A 14,762-nucleotide genomic window follows, 5' to 3' on the forward strand; every position below is an offset into this window, starting at 1 on the left:
GCAGAGGTGGAGGGAGGCGAAACCAGGGGTGCCTTGATTGATAGTGGTTGCCACCAGTGGGTGGGGGGGACGGCGAGGTCTCAGCCAATAGACTCGCCCCAAGTCGAGCGGCGAGCCAATGGTGGGGCTGGGGGGCGGGGCGCGCCGCTGGCTGATTGATCCCAGCTTTGGCGTTGTTCAGTTAGAGCGAGAACATTCTAGAGGTGAGTACGGGGCAGCCATTGCCGGGGTCCCATCAACCGCCCCTTTCTGCCTGAGCCGCGCGCCGGCCGCCGCCTCTCCCTCCCCCCTTCCCTTTTCTCCCCCCTCCTCCTCCCTCTCCTCACAGGTGTCGCCGCTAACGATGCCCCTTATTGTGTCTTGCCCGCAGATTGCCCGGCACTGCTGTCCCTGCTGATACCGCCCGCCCCAGGACGCCGGGACCCGGAGGCTGCGGCGTCCGCCTCCGCCTCCCTCTCCGCCTGGATATAAGCGCCCCCACGGCCCTATTCTCCTCGCACACTCGGCTTCGTCGCAGCCCGGGGCGAGCAGCGTTGGGTTTATGTCTTTATTGGACGAAAACGGTGAGTATTAATGCTGGGCTTAGGGCGGGTGAGGGCAGCTGGGATCGAGAGGAGGTTTTGGTTCCTGGGGAGGTGCGGGGAGCGGGCGGGTGCCTTAGGCTGGGCTGAGGCGGCGGGTTGTCGTTAAACGGGAGAGTGGGAGAGGTTTTGTGTAACGGAGCGTCCGGGACCTTGACGGGAGGAGGAAAAGAAACGAGGGGAAAAAAAAGAAACGCCTAAAAGCTTCAAAACTTTAGTTACGGTTGTCTCCTGTTCCTATGGTTTGGGGGTTTGTATCTTTTTTTCTTTTAATTCCCTACCGCTGCCATGCGACGAGACAAGATGGCGGCGGCCGGGGCCGCGCCTCCCCGGGCGGGGAGGGGTCGCGCGGCGGGGGGAGCTGTGGCGCAGTTCGGAACCCGCCGCCGGGGGGGCAGGGGGCTGTGCCTCGGGGGTTAGCCACGGGTGGGGGTGGGGGGTGGACACGACAAGGAGGGGGGGCAACAACCGCGGAGCGTCCCCTTTTCGCGGCTGGAGAGCGCATGCCTGGCTGGAGGTGACTTATCTCCCCCCCCCCTTTTCCAGGGCTGACTCAATGCTTAATTGCTGCATTTATGACTCATCACAGGGCTGAGTGGGGCGGGGAAACGGTGCTTTGAAGCAGAAAGTCTTGTCTGCCTTCCCGCTTTTTCCTTCCTCTGTGCGAGCATATGGGGGGGTGGTGCTTGGGAGGAGGTGTCCTAGGGACCAGGAGAGGGAGCTTTAGTCTACAGCAGACAAAAGCTGTAATCAGGAAGCAGGGGGAACGGCCCCCTTTTTTTTTTTTTTTTTTTTTGAGAGAGTTCATGCTCAGTCACCGAAATACCTGCTTCCTCATTGCTTCTGCAAGCACGTGGTCAGGTTACATGGTGGCTCTTTCTAGACATCTTGAAGAAAGAAACCTCGTGCTTGAAACAAAGTCGGCTGTGTACTTTTTGTTAAGGAAGGGCAAAACTGGATCTGGGCTCATGTAGAACACAAGGCACGTACAAATCTGTTTGCTTCTTGTGTATAGAGGTTGTAAAGCTGACCAGAGGGGAGGGACTGGGACCATGTGGCACCAATAGGCATGCTCTTAATTATAAATACTCAGAAGGCTATTTTAATGTGTCAATGCTTCTGTCATTAATGATAACAACATGATGACATGTCAGCACAGCCATGCTGTAGTCAGGGTCCAGTTGTGGCTTAAGTACGCTTAGATCTGATTATAGAGACACATGGTAATTTAAATATGTAAATACTGCTTAAGGCAACTTCAGTAATAGGATTCATCCTCCTTCTTCCTTCCCTTCCTCCCTTCCCCTGAGAAAAAAATCGACTGGAAAAGCTGCTGCACTGCTCTGTACCTCTGCATTGCTAGGCTTTCTACAGTGAAGCGTCAACTTATGTCAGACTTTATCAGGCTTATTGTTAAGTCAAAACTCAACAGAACTGCTATGAGAATCCTTATGTGAGAGGGAGAATTACTAATTTTCAACTTTTTTTCCACTCCGATCAAAAAAAACCAACTGGTAAGCCATGTAAAAACTATGTTGGGCTACAGATTGCTGCTGATTCATCTTACTGGTATTTATCAACATTCTGACAGTTCAGTTTGTGATATGTTCATGCTATGATATGGAATTCAAAACTCTTCAGCATCTTTCACCTGGCTTCCTCTGTCCTGCAGCCTGAAACATATCAGATGACCATCTCGATGCAGGAACCATTGGTCTCCATAATAAATCAAGCAGTGTTATTTTCCCATCCTTATTGATCACAGCATTCTTTCAGAAGTTAATTGTACAGAAAATAGTCTTAAGCTGTTCAGTGGCTTTTGGGTAGTAAGAAAAATGAGGGTGGAAAGCTGTCACGTAGCTGAGGAAAAGGTCCTTAGCAGTACAATTCTTGGTGGCTCTTTTCACTTCCACAAGCTGAAGAAAGCCACAGTGTAAAGAATGTACTAGTTGATAATTTTTTTGTTCTTTTCAACGTAAATAACAGTCCCTCATATAGCTCTCTAGCAAGATCTGATTCATGTACGTTAAGATTAAGTTTAATTTCTTCTCTGTTTATAACACTTGCAGAGCTGTTGCGCAGCCACTGGTACCTGTATTGGGGAAACATAGCATACAAGCAAGAACCTTACAGCCTCAGTGGCGAAAATTTTTTCATGTCAGAGACCGAGAACTCTTGCAGTCGTTTATGTCATCCCGTCTTCTCCAGACAGAAGATACCAAAAAACTGCAATCAAAGATCTCTTCATCTTATTGATAAAGCTACTAATAAGGCAAAATGTCTGTCAACGTCAACCGCAGTGTTTCAGATCAGTTCTATCGCTACAAAATGCCCCGTCTGATTGCCAAGGTAACTTAATAGCCATTGGTGTGAAACACTACCTACTTAGCACTACTTGCTCTCTTCATAGAGGAAGAAGAGGGGTATGAAGCACTGATAATGTTCAGCCAGTTAAGAGGGCGATGAGGATGTCTGCTTCTTTCTGTCCACACTAAGTGCATATTAGCTCATCTAAGATGTGCTTCAAAGCAGAACTTTGTAGTGAGATGAGGAATACATGTTGGATTTGGCTGTTGCAGTCACTGAACTATTATTTTTTTTAATTTTTTTAGGTGGAGGGCAAAGGAAATGGAATAAAGACGGTTATAGTCAACATGGTTGACGTTGCAAAGGCGCTTAATCGGCCTCCAACGTGTAAGTAGTCTGGAGAGATACAGCATTCTTTTCATGCTTTTGTGTGTGAAGTGGTAGTGTTAAGTAGCTAATAAAGCATTAATACCATTCTTTGAGGATCTGTAAGAAATAAATGGGATCATATCGGGCTGAAGTAACAGAAGCAGTGGCTTTTTAATTGCAGTATAAAAATCACAGTGATGATATGACAGCAGTGGTGGTTATTACACTTTCTTTACAGATCCTACCAAATTTTTTGGTTGTGAGCTGGGAGCACAGACCCAGTTTGATGTTAAGAATGACCGTTACATTGTCAATGGATCTCATGAGGCGAATAAGCTGCAAGACATGTTGGATGGATTCATTAAAAAATTTGTTCTCTGTCCTGAGTGTGAGAATCCTGAAACTGATCTGGTGAGTGCTCTCTGTCTGTATCAATGGTAGCAGTACAGAAACACTTGGATTAGACGTTTCTGGAAGTGGTGTGATGTTAATACCTATACACACGCCCCTTTAGAAAAGTTACACACTTACAACAGCTCGGAAGTTCCAAGCTAAATTACTGCTTCTAAACTTGCTCTGTTGGGGATTATGATACAAGGTATTGGACTCTCTGGCTTCATTCTGTGGAGATAATAATGTAAATGTTGGGTTTAGGTTTTAACACATAATTTTTCTGTAAATGGTATATTAACTGGAGGTTGTTTTCTTACACAGCATGTCAATCCTAAGAAACAAACTATAGGTAACTCTTGCAAAGCCTGCGGCTATCGAGGCATGCTTGACACAAACCATAAACTCTGCACGTTCATTCTCAAAAACCCACCTGGTAAGTCTTTCCTTATTTGGTGGGGGTAAAGGGAACCTCTTCAGTGTGAGTGCTGTCAACAAAGTAGGGAAATGTATCACTCACATGTAATTAATATCTTAAAAAGAAGAAAGCTCCAGCATACTCCTAGAGTATGTTTGTGGGTCAGGGTATAGTACTGTACTCAGTTCCAATACAAGCAGTCTCTTGCCTTGTGATCCTGTATCCTTCCCAAGTAGAACTATCTGTTAGACTTGGATTTGCTTCTGTGGGACAAAACTTGGAAGGAGGAGAACTAGCCAGCAGTTTGCTGTTTTGCCTTTAAGGCAGTGTGAAGTAGAAGAGTAGGAAGTAAAAGTATACTAAATGCTACTTGCAATGTACTTGTTCTGTGCAAGCAACACTCTGTAGTAAGCATATAGTTGCCTGCTGCAATTTAAGCTTGCTAGAATAGAAAAGTCTAACCTATTCCAGGGGTCTCTGCTTTGTGAGGTCACCTGTTATATAGACTTGGACAGGCTTAGGTCTTGATGAGAGAAGACATTCACTGGAACCAGGGATTTCCCCAGCAGATGTGCGTCAGCCCTGGATATGTCTGGGGGTGGGTACCATAGGGGATTTAGCAGAGGTACAGTACTGCAGGGGCTTTTTAGCTTGTTCTATTTCATAGAATAAAACATAAAATTCACTTGCAGAAAGTGGTGACACTGGTACAGGAAAGAAAGAAAAGGAGAAGAAGAACAGAAAAGGCAAGGACAAAGAGAATGGTTCTGTGTCCAGCAATGAGACACTTCCACCCCCACCACCGGAGGAGATAACTCCTCCACAGGTTGTGGTAAGTTGAAGGGAAAGTGGGGAGATGGGGTGTGTGGTGGCTTGCTGCGATTTAAAGCTTAAAAATTGCTGGTATTCCCTGCTAGTCAGCATTGCACCAGAAGTTCTTGCTGTATCCAGAAGTTCACTGCTGCAGTAGAAGGATCTGTGTCTCCTCTGTAGCAGTTAGCAACTCTTTGGTAACAGCACTTATGCTCCTTGCTAAGTGAAAGCTGCATATCCTTTAACAGTCCAGGTTTCTGAAAAAGGAGTATACCATAAGTATACTAGATGGAGGGGTACGACTGCACTTCAAGTAATGCTGCAGACTGCTGAAAACTGGTGTCTAGCTTTCATTAGTATTTTACTGTATCTGCCCTCTCTCCATCTTTTGGCTTACAAATCACAGTGTAACCAATTCTTTAGGGAAAAATAAAAAATACTTCTAAAAATGCTCTCAAGTCTGTGTCTAGAAACAACACTAATTACTAAGCTTGTAGTAACATCCTATGAATCTCCTGGTTTGGTTTTGTTGTTCAGGAGGAGGAGGATGATGATGACTGGGGTGAAGACACAACAGAAGAAGCCCAGCGGCGTAGAATGGATGAAATCAGTGACCATGCAAAGAACCTCACACTTAGTGAAGACCTGGAAAGAACAGTGGAGGAGAGAGTCAACATACTGTTTGATTTTGTGAAGGTGAATAGAGTAGCCACTCTGCTGTAGTGTTACAAGATGTTATTAAGGAGACTTAATAGCAAGTAGCTTAAGTCTCTACCAGAGTACTGGTTTTACCAGCATTGGGGAAGGAAGCAGCGCAATAGAGCATTGATGCAGACCTCAGTAGGTTTAAAATGTTTCTCTCTCTTCCCATCTTGTAGAAAAAGAAGGAAGAAGGTGTCATTGATACTTCTGACAAAGACATTGTAGCAGAAGCAGAGAGACTGGATGTAAAGGCTATGGGCCCACTAGTTCTCACTGAAGTACTCTTTGACGAAAAGATTCGTGAACAGATAAGGAAATACAGACGTCACTTCCTTCGTGTAAGCAGTCTCCTCTTCTGTACCCAGTGTAACGAGAACTGTTGTGTTGGGGTTTTTCTTGTACCAACTGCTTGGCACTTCTGGATTGCTTGGTACTGTGGGGAAGACTTTCTGTAGTTCATGATTTTTGGACCACTTAGCTGGGGAGAACTGCTCGCAGGGATAGTATGAGCTGCTGTAGATTTTGCTGCATCATTGAGTTAAGAGCAGAAGCAGCAGTTTGCTCTGGAGAGGAAAAGGCTAGTTCAATTTGTTTTATCATGCTTTTTAATTTCACTGTGCTTTTATCACAATTCTAGTTCTGCCACAACAACAAGAAAGCTCAGCGGTACCTTCTCCATGGCTTCGAGTGTGTGGTAGCCATGCATCAGTCTCAGCTTATTTCTAAAATACCACATATTCTGAAGGAAATGTATGATGCAGATCTTCTGGAAGAAGAAGTCATCCTTGGCTGGGCAGAAAAGGTAAGTACACATACTGTACCAGCTAAGTACCTGAATGTAGTATATTGCATCTGGTTTCTCTGTTCGGGTGTAATAGCTTGTGCAGATGTCTTTAAACAACTAATCTGAGTGAAGTTACTGTCTGGGAGAAACTTCCCTTTTTCAAAATGGGCTGTTAAGGCAGTGGAGTGAGGTTGGAGTTCTCAGTTGGGCTCTTGCTGTGTTTGGGTATGATCTGACATAAACTGCTTCAGTGTTTTCAGAAGGTCTGTACTTCTGCCTTTCAGGCCTCAAAGAAATATGTCTCAAAGGAGCTTGCCAAAGAAATCCGTGTCAAAGCAGAACCATTTATTAAATGGCTGAAGGAAGCTGAAGAAGAATCTTCCGGTAATGAAGAAGAGGATGAAGATGAGAACATAGAGGTAGGAAAGGTTCTCTTACTATAAAGGACTCCAGCCTGCATGCTTAAGTCCTTTAACTTTTCTCTTTGCATTATAAAATAGCTTAATTCATGGGTTACTGTGTGTGCTGGGAACTGGAGGAACACCTGGTTTCTAATGCTTTGTCAGCATTTTTGCTACACATCATCACTTGTCTACCCAAGGTCATTTTTTTGTAACAGTATAGATTCATTTTATTAAGCCAGAGACTGTCATTGTGGAATGGTACAGTCTCCCCTACAGTAGTTCATACAGTGGGAAGACTGACAAGGTATTGGGCATAAAGCCTCGTGTTCTAAAGAGTTAGTGGTGGGGTGTGTGTTAAAAAAACTGATTAAAGAACAAATTACTGTTTTCCTCAGAGTTCAGACCAAAGTAAAATCTCTTGCCTACGCTCCAGCAGAGTGTGGCTGGGCTTCCTTTCACGTGGGTTTGTTTTCCTCCCAGTAATACCTGCTCCTGTTGCTGAACATGAGATCCTGCTTCCTACTGCCACAGATGCATGCCACTTCCCTCTAAAGACTGATGTTAAGGTGTTATTGTAATGTCAACATCCCTTAACTTGGGTGTCCTATACAGTATTAACTCCTGCAGTGGCAGATGCTGTGCGGTGCGTTTCAGAACATCGAGCAGTGTGTAGCAGTTCATGGCAATAGAAGGGCTGTTGAGCAGGCGGGTGGTGCAACTACTGACGTTTAAAGCTGTTCTCATGCTTAATGGCAGTAGGTGTAATAAAGTGACTTGTCTCCACAGGTGGTGTACTCTACAACTGCCAGTGTACCTAAAGTTGAAACTGTGAAGCCTGCAAACAATAAAGACGATGATATCGATATTGATGCCATTTAAAGTGATGCAACATAGCTTCCAGCATAGTAATACAAACTTCTCTGCGTTTTCTGCCAGAAGTGTGACTTGTATGTGCACAAGCTGAAATGGCTTAACATCCTGCTACTCTTTGTACTCTAAAATGTATCTTTTTACTGTGACTGGTCTTGTGTAACTAAGCCTAATACCAAGGAGTCAGCACGTTGGTGAACTGATCTAGTTTGCAACTGGCATGTTCTATCTTGTTTTTCTAACTTGTGTTGGACGCCATACTTGGAGCACATTTATACAGTTGTGGAAATAAAGGATTTGGTTTTGGTCAGTCTTCATTTGTGACTCTGAACTCCCTTTTTCAAGTAAGTACACAACTTGGTGAAACATGCAAAATAACAAGAACTTTAGAATGAGACAAAAAAAAATAGCCTTAGCTTAGAGGCTGTTGGAACAGTGGAGATGTGAAACTTGGGCAAGAAGCAGGTGTTGGGTAATCTATGGCATATGGATGCCAGCTTCTTAAAACAAAAGGCAACAGTCTGGATTCTGAGCCTTGCAGGCTTTTTTTGTTGTTTTTTTTTTTTTACAGAAACTTCCATGTGTAGTGAATACCTTAGGTCTGTGTTTTTCTGAAGATTATAACAGCTCTGTTAAATACAGATGTTGGGTGCTTTGACTAGAGCTGAGGGAACTGGTGCCTCTAGTTGGCATGCACTGTTGGCTGTGGCTGTCCTGTTCCAGTCTGATGGGGGGTAGATGCAGCAAGAGGCTGCCATCCGTTGCCTTGGAGCACAGGAGCCCCTGAAGCTGACCCGTGTAGCTCTGGAAGGGGTGTTGTAGACCCTGTAATGCCAATGCTGAGCTATCTGAAGGAGAAACAATTCATCTAAATCGGAAAACTGGTGTGACATGGTGGGTGACAAGGTTGTTGTTTAAGAGCATGGGTCAGTGCAGGGGGGTTGGGAGGGCAGTTTTTGCTGGCCTTCACAGCCTTCCACTGGGAGGGTGGGAGGATGTGCGAGAGAGTGGGGCATTTTCATTGTGAGATTCAGTATTACAAGTTTTGAGAGATCAAGGCTTGGGGCACAGTGAGCTGCTTTGCCTAGTCACGCTGTTTTTAGCAGAACTGAGAACTGGATGAAGGGGAAGATCTTGCTTGCTGCTTACATCAGTGGTGACTTGAGCTGCAGGTTTTCCTGTTTCACAGTGGGGTGGATGTCTGTGAACTCACTATGGCATTGGAGGTGGCCCTGATGTCAAATGAGCACTGGCAGCTGTACAAACTGTTGGAAAGATGGAGTTGAAGCCACAAAGCATTTGGAAGTGTTCTCATTATAGATGGGTGTTTATGGCTGTAGTGCAAAACTGAATTTTAGTGTAAATAGCAGGTTTATCTCTGGTTTCTCTAAAAGAAAAATCATTCTTTCAGTTTAAATGAGGCTTGTATTTCAAAAGAACTAAGAATTTTCATGCTTGTCAGGAAACGGGAAGATTAATTGCTAGTCTTGTGTGACATCTCTCAAAGATGTCTCTTCCTGGTGGTGCAGGCACATGCCTCTCTTTGTGTGGCAGTTGTGAGCACATTGTTACAAGCCTTTGCCTGGAAGGCTGAAATCCTCTGAAAAAATCCGCGCTGAATACAGTGTAGCAGTTACAGAACTGATGTTTGCCTGGTACTGCCTTGGAAAAGGGCATGGGCTGAGTCTGCTCCATGTGGGTAGAAGTTAAGAGGCTAGAATCTGTGGAAATTTTTTTGAAGCAAAAGGGTAGAACTTCAGGGGTGGTGGCAAAAGCTTGAGAGGGAAGGGTTAAATATGTCCTGGTGGAGGCAAGGTTTCAGCCCTGGGCTTCCTGCTGGCTTGCACCAGAAGGCTGGGTATTAGCAATGCTAGTGAACAGTTCCACTTTCTGGGGATCTCCCAGTCACTTCTCAGGCTGTGCCTCCCTGGTAGCTGCTTACCTGTTGCAGTGAGGGGTGGGTGCTTGTACATTGGGCAAGTTCTCTGGGGGTAGCAGTTTGAGTCAGCATTGCCTTTACGAGCAGAATTCCTGCTAGCGGAGGGAATAATGAGAAGCCATGTTCTTTCCCAGGAGTGTCGCAGCTGTGGTGTTGAGAAATGCTGTGGGCCTGTAACTGCACGGGAGAGTTCTCTGCAGCACAGGCAGTACCCACTTCCTGATCCTCCGAGCCTGATTCTTAGCATGGTTGCTCTGTGCTGATGGTCTGCAGATATGGCTTTGCAGATCTGGGTTGATGCCATCTCTAGGATGTGACCAGAAGGGTTCTGTGAAGTATGTGTTGTGTGGTGGTGGCGCCTGCTATGAGCTGTGACGTGATGAAGTTTCAGTGTAGAGCAAACTTGATTGTAATTGTAGTCACCAAAGGGATAATTTTTTTGTTTTATTTCCTACCCCAAGACCTAGCGACTAGCAAAACAGACCCATTTCTTCCAGTAGGGAAACAGGAAATAAATCCACCAAAAAACAGTTCTCCGTAAGATCAGTCAACTGGTGACTTCATAGCAAAGCTATATGATGGTAGATTTTGGGGTAAACGTGGGAGTGTGCAAGGAGTGAAAGTGTTCTTGTCTGTGGAAGCCCACGGGTGGATCAGATTAAGTGTATTATGAAGTTGTACTCTTAATATTCAGACATGGGGGAGGCTTCTAGAAGCACTGAGGCCACTGCTAACTATGAAATGCCTAGCGCTGAGTTTAAACATTTCTTATTCCTTACCCTATCTTCATATACGTATTGCTGTTTCAGTCTCAAATCTTAACTGAGGATTTATCAGCTAATGAAAACGAGTGTTCATTTTGTGAGTACTTAAGGGAAGGAAGAAGTCTGACTTGAAAGTTTAATGAGTCTTTGAATTTATTGCTGCTGCTATCTGATTAAAAATAACAAGTACATCTTCAAAAGGCAGCTTGGTGTTTAGATACAATCTGCTCTGAGCTTCAAAGAGACTCCTGGCAGCTGGGGAGGAAGCGGTAAGTGTCGGTGATTTCCCTCGCTTCATGCCGTACAGTCTGTTTAAAAACCTCAGTGTGAATGCCGCCGTTTGGCAGGCGGAAGGTCTGGTGGCAGGTCCGTTAGCCTTGGCTTTACAAACCTTCACCTCCCTCCAGGAGCCTGCCATCGGGAGCTTTGCTGCAGCTCAGCAGCCTTCCTCGGCCGCTTCTCTTTGTCCAGCACAACAGGCAGCTTTGCATCTGATGGTTTTGCTTGGGGCAGTGTCACAAGCAGATGAAGAGATCTCAGTGGCTTCAGCCAGGGTTTGGAACCCTGATTGCTGTTGTGTGTGTAAGGAGTAAAATTGCCTGGTTTTATGTACGTCAATGAGAGCATAAAAATTGTCATTAGAGGCCAGGGCCTTGCTCAGCTGGCTGAGTTAGACATGTATTATGTAAAAAGATGTTCTGTGCTCCTGGGAGTGTACAGCTTGAGCCTGTAGTGAGGTGATGACTAAAGATGATGTGATTTGAAAGGATTGCAGTAGGCACGGTAATCTGAGTGCTTTTGATTTCCCCTTGCTGTGGTAGCAGCTGCCCCAGTCAGTGTAACCATGATGCAGCGCTCTGAAAGAGGTCAGCTTTTAAACAGGGCACAGTTTGCTCTGCGGGGTTACTTACGTGAGGCCTTGCTACAAGGCTGTCGTTCCTCACCACTAAGACCTTTTTCTTGGGTTGAGCCACTTGCTGTCCTAGCTTCCACCCAGGTCAAAAAGCTTGGTTGATTTGTTACTGCCCAGGCATACTATAGAGTTAAAAGAGTTGATTTATAACACTAATAAATAATGCTTGGTATGTTGGGTGTATTCCAGTTGTGCAACTTTTGAACCTTGATCTTTGAAAAGAAGAGGTATCACTGAAAAGTAGTTAACGTCGTGAGCTGTAATGAAGCCAGCCTTTCATTTGAGGGCTGCTACAGGGTAGTAATAAAGATGACAGCAAGTCTGGGCTCCCAGGGAAAGCAGTGGATGGAAATGGCAAGGAGAGATGGAACAAAAGTAGCTGACCCGCTAATTAGTCTTCAGAACTGCGGTAGCTATTTTCTTCTCAAAGTAATTACTCCCAAAGAGCCTTGGAGGGCTCTTGCTGAGGGTTGACTTCTTGGCATTCAGTAACACCACTGAACCGTGAAGATGTGAAACAGCAAACCCTGAAGTAAAGACAACAAAAAGCAGTTCGAAAACAATGCTCTGTAAAGCCTTACCTGTGAAATACTGTGAAATTTCAGCTGAAGTCATTAAAAGTTGCTAGATGCATTTGGATTACTTATATGCTTAACAGGCTGCTGGTGTTGTCTATGCTTTTCACTCTGAAGACTCTCATCTTGCAGCCATGGAGATGTCAGAGCCTGCCTCCAGAGCTGGAATCAGGGAGGAGTTATTCTGGGGCCGCTGACCAGCTTTCCTAGGACATCACCTTGCCTAGTGTGGACCAGCACCAGCATATCTCCCCACCTTCCTTACAGCTGTTTCAGCGGACATCCATCAAGGACACAACCCCAGCGCTCGGGTGATGCTCCTTTTAATTCAGTAAAGTGTTGTAACTCCTTATGTTTTTCAGAGGAAAAAGAAAAAAAAAAAACACCTTCAATTTTTTTGGATTAGGAACCCAAGAAACAGGGGTTCACCTACTTACTGTAAGTAAAACAGAGGGAACAGTTATTCCTGTTGTGATGAGTGTGGGGGAAATCTGATAGATCTTAAACCATCTTTTCAGACATCAGTGTTTCTACTTGCACATGCTTCAGAGTTGGTGGTTACCAAATAGCTACAGCTTTTTGCTGAGGTTAAATCACTATGTCCTGGGTTTCAGTGAATGGGATGCCATTAGCTTCCACTGATGGCCGCGCAAATCTGTTGTGATGGGGCATGTCCAGGCTGAAGCTGGGAAGCCAGATCAGTAAGGCAGGGCTGGGATCAGCAAAGCCCTTGGCTGGGCACAGGCACGCCTGTACAGGTGTGCAAGCTTCATGGGGGGCCCAGCCAAAGTGCCAAGGTGGGGAGGCCCCAGACTAATCATTTTCCAGCTCTTTCTCACACTGCTCCCTCTGCGTTGCTCAGCTCCAAGGTTACTCTGCTGCACTCTGTCTGGAGTGGACCTTGAACGCAGGCAGCCACCCACCTGCGAGGGGGGAGGGTGAGAGTTTGCAGAGCCTCTTCCTGCTCCCAGGACCCTGGCGTTTTCTGAGGCTGGAGCTAGAGAATGCTGATTTTTCCACTGCTAATTTTACTTCATCACCATGGTGTTGGATACATTTTCTGCACAGGATTTTCTTCCTCAAGGGGGGAAGAGGTAATGCAAAGGAGAGCTCTGGTCTGGGGTCCTAGGCACTTGAGCCGTATGCTGCAAATAAGGGAAGTATCACTACCAGGATCTCCTGAATGGGAGGTTTGTGTGGGTGTTGCGTTATTCTCTCTGAATTTTTGCTTGTTACTGATTTTTTTTTTTTTATTTATCTGTTATTAAAACCCAGCTAACAACACTGACATCAGTGGAGTTTAGCTTTTTATCTGTGCAATTAAGGTAGACATCTGGCATCTTTAAAAGAAACATGAAGAAAGTATATTTCCCCAGGAGCATATCCCTGTATTGTCAGGGAATTGCTCATTAATTTATAATCACTCATGGACAAAGTTACGGGTATACAAATTGTAAACAAAGTAATTCACATAGGAAAAGACTAAGTCAAGAAGTCAATAAAGAGGCTAAACATTTTTCATGTGGTCTCCGAGGCTGGAAAACCTGGATTTAAAGGCTTCCATCTCCTGCTTCCATTGTTCTTTCTATTCTGCATCGTGAGCCAGAGGAGCTGGGAGCTGGTGGTCGCAGCTGGATGTGCTGTGGGGCTCAGGGTGGTTAGGGTTGGTGGGCAGGCACACTCCAGGGGGGTGGGGGGGGTGCCAACACAAGAAGCAGGAACAGAGCTGCAATGACAGGAAAACAAGTGAGAGCAAGTCATGGGATTTTAATGTCTTTTAGGTTCTTGTCAACTGACATTTAATTCAGGAGTTTGTACTCTCCATGCCTTTTCCATGAACAGAAGGGCTAGATTTTAATTTTGGTTTATTCTGCTGAAAAGACTCCTGTGTAAGACCCAGAATGCAGAAGGGACAATTTTAAGGAAAAAGGCATTGACTACCAGTGGACTTCTAACAAAATCCAAAGAACCAGTTTAAATGAGAGAAACTCTCTCAGCCACGTCCTGTGAGGTCAGAATGATGGGGTAACTGCACCCACACGGACTGCTGCCGGGAGCACACCACCTCCAGAAGAGCAAAGCCCCTGCTTAGAGTAGTACAGAAAAAGGGAAGAGAAACCTCTGTGTAAGGAAAGGAGGCTGGTTTCTAGGCAGCGGAGGTCACCGATGACCACCACCTTCACCTTGCAGCCAAATGGAGGAGCCAAAGCTTTTAGCGAGTAGCATGACTTGCTGAAGTCAGGAGTCTGGGAATGAAAAAAAAAAACACACAAAAAAAGTAAAATGTAGGCAGACCTCACTAGCTGTGTGCTCCTCCTGCTGATTAAAAATCAAGGGGATGGGGGGTGATGAGTCCTCCAGGCCTGCTCCTGGTCATTCCCAATGCCAGAAGACAGGAGCAATGCATTTTACTTTGGCAAAATGAAAGTCATGGGAAGCAAGAGGCACAGCCACCCTCTCCTGGCTTGCGTGGAGCTGGGGGGGATGCTTCTAGTTTTGTGTGGCCAGGGTTGGGTGTCCGAGAGGAATGTCTGCTGGTCCCCTGGGGAGGGCAGGAGCGTGGGGGCTGGGAGGGAGGGGCGGGGAAGGGAGGCTCAGCACCCTCTTCCAGGGCAGTGAGTGAGAAGGTGGGAGGCGAAGGTGGTCACGGTACCAGGGTGGTGGGAGAGTGAGAGGCGACCCGTGAGGCCTTCCTGCCTGGTAACAGCAGCAGGGTGTCCTGTGCAAGGGGGTGGCTTTATCTGAGTCACGGAGGGGAACTCGCTGTGCCTGGTGGGAGAGCAGGACCCGTGTGTGGTGAGAGCCTTGTCTGGGGGTGCTCAGTGATGTGCACCGGGGAGCTGGGGTGCATGGCACTAGTTGCTGCGGTTTTGCACAGCCTTTTGTGATACTGTCATTGCCTTTGTTCCTTGCCTCCTCAGCTCTGCGGGGTG

General features: G+C 46.0%; 1 protein-coding gene and 1 long non-coding RNA gene across 3 annotated transcripts; one reads left to right on the forward strand and one right to left on the reverse strand.

Annotated features, from left to right (window-relative positions):
* The first annotated feature begins 70 nt into the window (after positions 1–70).
* On the forward strand, positions 71–7,955 carry EIF5 (eukaryotic translation initiation factor 5). Of its 2 annotated transcripts, XM_080396086.1 has the most exons (12): positions 71–203; positions 371–563; positions 2,651–2,930; positions 3,194–3,275; positions 3,496–3,668; positions 3,972–4,083; positions 4,758–4,897; positions 5,416–5,574; positions 5,757–5,918; positions 6,218–6,382; positions 6,649–6,783; positions 7,555–7,955. In XM_080396086.1, exons 3-12 carry the CDS (start codon positions 2,859–2,861, stop codon positions 7,645–7,647), a joined length of 1,293 nt encoding a protein of 430 aa, XP_080252212.1. In that variant the 5' UTR covers positions 71–203; positions 371–563; positions 2,651–2,858; the 3' UTR covers positions 7,648–7,955. The 2 variants fall into 2 exon arrangements, with proteins under 2 accessions (XP_080252212.1, XP_080252213.1); XM_080396087.1 differs by lacking the exons at positions 71–203; positions 371–563 and adding an exon at positions 1,483–1,563.
* On the reverse strand, positions 7,767–14,425 carry LOC308067355. The gene is made up of 2 exons (XR_013929567.1): positions 13,994–14,425; positions 7,767–13,913 (listed from the first exon to the last, which is right to left on the reverse strand). It is a non-coding gene; the product is annotated as an uncharacterized lncRNA (long non-coding RNA).
* Between the last annotated feature and the right edge of the window lie 337 nt (positions 14,426–14,762).

This window comes from Falco punctatus (genome assembly GCF_963210335.1).
Source record: "Falco punctatus genome assembly, chromosome: 7".
Taxonomy (NCBI): Eukaryota; Metazoa; Chordata; class Aves; order Falconiformes; family Falconidae; genus Falco; species Falco punctatus.

What these genes read in the sequence shown, in the direction of transcription:
- EIF5 (XM_080396086.1), top strand. Translation starts at nt 2,859, where the DNA reads ATGTCTGTCAACGTCAACCGCAGTGTTTCAGATCAGTTCTATCGCTAC. An exon ending in AGAATCCTGAAACTGATCTG is followed by an intron (nt 3,669 to 3,971) that starts GTGAGTGCTCTC and finishes TTTCTTACACAG; the next exon opens with CATGTCAATCCTAAGAAACA. An exon ending in TCCTTGGCTGGGCAGAAAAG is followed by an intron (nt 6,383 to 6,648) that starts GTAAGTACACAT and finishes TCTGCCTTTCAG; the next exon opens with GCCTCAAAGAAATATGTCTC.